Source organism: Myotis lucifugus, unplaced genomic scaffold (assembly GCF_000147115.1).
Source record: "Myotis lucifugus unplaced genomic scaffold, Myoluc2.0 scaffold_37, whole genome shotgun sequence".
In the NCBI taxonomy this organism is placed as follows: domain Eukaryota; kingdom Metazoa; phylum Chordata; class Mammalia; order Chiroptera; family Vespertilionidae; genus Myotis; species Myotis lucifugus.
In genome coordinates, this window is record NW_005871085.1 from 540,333 (window position 1) to 544,239 (window position 3,907).

At 44.2% G+C, this 3,907-nt stretch overlaps 1 protein-coding gene across 1 annotated transcript in view; it reads right to left on the minus strand.

Annotated features, from left to right (window-relative positions):
- MPL (MPL proto-oncogene, thrombopoietin receptor) overlaps positions 1 to 3,907 on the minus strand; it is a 14,948-nt gene that overhangs the window by 4,978 nt on the left and 6,063 nt on the right. Inside the window, exons 7-8 of the mRNA XM_023752813.1 lie at positions 2,268 to 2,449; positions 1,962 to 2,104 (exon numbers count right to left, since the gene is read on the minus strand). Coding sequence (XP_023608581.1) covers positions 1,962 to 2,104; positions 2,268 to 2,449 — 325 coding nt within the window. The remainder of the gene's footprint in view (positions 1 to 1,961; positions 2,105 to 2,267; positions 2,450 to 3,907) is intronic.

Here is a 3,907-nt window from a genome sequence, read left to right on the forward strand (position 1 = left end):
GTGATCCCACTTCTAGGAATATATCCCAAGAAACCAGAAACACCAATCAGAAAGGATATATGCACCCATATGTTCATAGCAGCACAATTCACCATAGCTAAGATCTGGAAACAGCCTAAGTGCCCATCAGTAGATGAATGGATTAGAAAACTGTGGTACATCTACACGATGGAATACTATGCTGCTGTAAGAAAGAAGGAACTCTTACCATTTGCAACGGCATGGATGGAACTGGAGAGCATTATGCTAAGTGAAATAAGCCAGTCAATGAAGGAAAAATACCACATGATCTCACTCATTTATGGATAATAAAGACCATTATAAACTTATGAACAATAATAGATACAGAGGCAGAGCTGCCTCAAACAGATTGTCAAACTGCAGCAGGAAGGCCGGGGAGGGTTGGGGGGCAGGAGGGAGGGGGGTAAGAGATCAACCGAAGGACTTGTATGCATGCATATAAGCATAACCAATGGACATAAGACACTGGGGGGTAGGGGAGGCCAGGGGATTGTCAAGGGCGGGGAAAAAAAAAGACACATATGTAATACCCTAAGCAATAAAAAAAATCAAAAAAAGAAAAAATTACAGAAATAAATAATTTGTAAGTTTTTATTTTATTTTTTTAAATGTACCTAACTGTGGTGGCTTCCCTACTACAGTTAATCCTCACCTGAGGATATTTTCCATTGATTTTTAGGGAGAGTGGGAGAGAGAGGGAAAGACAAGAGAAACATCGATGTGAGAGAAACACATTGATTGGTTGCCTCCTGCATGAACCTTGACCAGGGCCCAGGCCGGGGAGGAGCCTGCAACCAAGGTACGTGCCCTTGACTGTAATCGAACCTGGGACCCTTTGGTCCGAAGGTTGAAGCTCTATCTGCTGAGCCAAACTGGCTGGGGCTAATTTGTAAGTTTTTAAATGCCTGCCATTCTGAATAGCATGATGAGCGCTCACACCATCCTGCTCCATCTCACCCAAGATGCGAATCATCCCTGTGTCCTGCCTGATAGTCCCTATGTAGCTGTCAAGGTATTGCAATGCTTATGTTCAAGTAACCCTTATTTTACTTAATAGCCCCAAAGTGCAAGAGTAGTGATGCTGGTAATTTGGATATGCCAAAGAGAAACCATAAAGTGTATGTATGTATTTATAGGAAAAAACATAGTATATATATATGCTTCGGTACTGTCCATGGTTTCAGTCCTCTACTAGGGGTCTTTGAATGTATCTCCCACAGATAAGGGGGAACTACTGTATGAGTCTGAACAGCTTCTGGGGGCTTTAGGTAGATCTATCTGGTAAGAAGTTGTATATACTGTGTAGGTGGTAAATAAGAATAAAAGTAGAGAAAGAAACTAAGATTTAACTAATGTACATGAGTACCTTCTATCTGTCAGACAGTGTGCTAGACATTTATATAATTAATCTTTACTGTGACTCTGGAAGGTAGATATATTTATTCTCATTTCACCAATAAGAAAAGTGGGACTTCAAATGTTTAAGTAATTTGCCTATGGTAGAAGTTTGTTCCCATATGGTAAGTCTGGGATGGTTAATATAAGGTTGTTAAAACCATGGAGTTGAAGCACTCTCCTAAGGAAAGCCTATACTATGTTTATCTAGAAAAGAATCTAGGATGGGCCTGTAGGAAGCACAACATATCAAGGAAGGGTGGAAAAGGAAGAGCCAGGAAAGGAAAATGAGGTTTGGTCCGAGGGAGCATGAGAATCAGGAGAGACAGGTATCGCAGCAGCAAAGGGAAGAGAAAATATAAAATGGGAGTAGTCAGCAGTATCAGATGCCAAAGAGAAGTTAAGATACCAGTTGAATCATAGAAACACAGATACGCAAGCCTAGACATGGACACACGGACGTCCTCACCCCTGATAACAGGCATGATGAAACTCAGGAATACCCTGTGTGGTGAGGTCTGTGGGCATTTGTTCCTTGGCCTTACCTTCCAGTCCTGATGGCCTTCTCCTGTGTATCGGAGCTGATAGCAGGTCTCTTGGGCGGCCCAGGATGATGGGTGCTGCCATTTCAGTTCCAGCTGCCCGCTGGAGACCTCCCTCCAGTGCAAGTTTGGAGTGGAGATGCGCACTACAAGGATGTCATCAGGGACTGGCCTAAGCCCTTCTGTGCATGAGACATCATGCCACCGGGGCCATGGGTCAGAAGTGTCAAGAGTTGGTGATTCTGGGCACAGGGTCAGATGCAGTTGGGGGAGGAGCTATGTGGGAGCAGAAAGGAAGAAAGTTCTTACCAGCATGATGGATCCAGAAAGGGGAGCCCAGGTAGCTGTGAAAAGCACCCTGGGCTGTGGTCACCTCCACAAGGATGTGAATAACACTGTCATTTCGTGACTTGAAGTGGCAGCGGGAGACCTGGGAGGGCTGTAATCCTGGATTTTTCTCCTCCTCTTCACACTTCTCCCAGATGGGGTCTCTAAGAATCAGCCACGTAGAATCATTGAATTAGGCCTGTCTCAGAGACCAATCCTGATATTCTCCATCCCACAGGAGCGATGCCCTGCATGGATTATCATCTAACTCCTCTCTTGGGTGGGCCCCAGGGCTTGCTCTGTCTTCATGCCATATGTTTTGTTTTCTGACATTTGCTTTGGTGCCCCCCAGCCTCTTCCTCTTAAGGAAGGAGCTAGATGATACATGAAAATAGCATGGGCTATATCGAGTTCAGGTCTTGGCTTATTGGTGTATAACTGGGCAAATTATTTGGTTTATCCTTGTCCCAATTTCCCCATTTGTAAAACGGGTTAATAATACCTATTTCACAGGATTGTTTCAAAGGTTAAAAAGCCGTCATCATTCTGCAGAAAAACATCCTATGTTTTAAACCTGTTTTCAGCCCTGGATGGTGTGCTCAGTGGTTAGAGTGTCAGCCCGAGAACCGAAGGGTCGCAGGTTCAATTCCACTTAAGGGCACATACCTGGGATGCAGGTTTCCCATCCCATTTGGGGTACCAGTGGGAGGCAACCAATTGATGTGGCTCTCTCACATCAATGTTTCTCTCTCTCCTCTCTCCCCCTCCCTACCACTCTTTAAAATAATGGGAAAAATATCTTCCAGCGAGGATTAACAACAACAACAACAACAAAAATCTGTTCTCATACAGCAGTTCTCTTAGTCACCTCTATATGTTATTGTACTATTAGATTATTACAACAACCTCCTAACTGGCTTTTCCACCTCCATTTTTGCCACTCCCTTCAATTTGTCCTCCACACAGCTACCAGAATTTGCTTCCAAAATGTTGATCTGATAATGTCCAGAATATATCACAAATCTGCCCATTTGTTTTTATCTTGACCACTGCCACATTAGATGCAACCGCCATTATCTCTTGCCTGGATTAATGCATATGTCTAACTGGTGATCCGGCTTCTACTCTCACCTCTTTATAATTTCACAAAGAAGCAGATCTGCCCTAGCCAGTTTGGCTCAGTGGATAGAGCGTCGGTCTGTGGACTGAAGGGTCCCGGGTTCGATTCCAGTCAAGAGTACGTTCCTAGGCTGCTTGCTTGCCCCTCATGACCCGGCATGCAGGAGCCTCCATGCTCTCATCCTCCAATGGGTGTTTTGTCTTCTCAACCTTTCCCTATCCCTACTGGGAATGTCTTAGGTTAGATCAGTTTTAATCATGTCACCTGGACCACTGCAACAGCCTATATTCTCATTCACCTCCAACTCATCCCCCATGCTGCTGACAGAGTGACCTTTGTTAATCTCAGATTTTGCCTGGCCTTTCCCTTACTCAAATATGTACTGCAACTTTCACTATCAAATCCAATCAAAACTTTGCCTGGTCTTCAGGAATTTCCACCAAACATCTCATTGATTTGTCACCCCCCACCATAACCCAATATATAATCAAGGCTTTGTTGA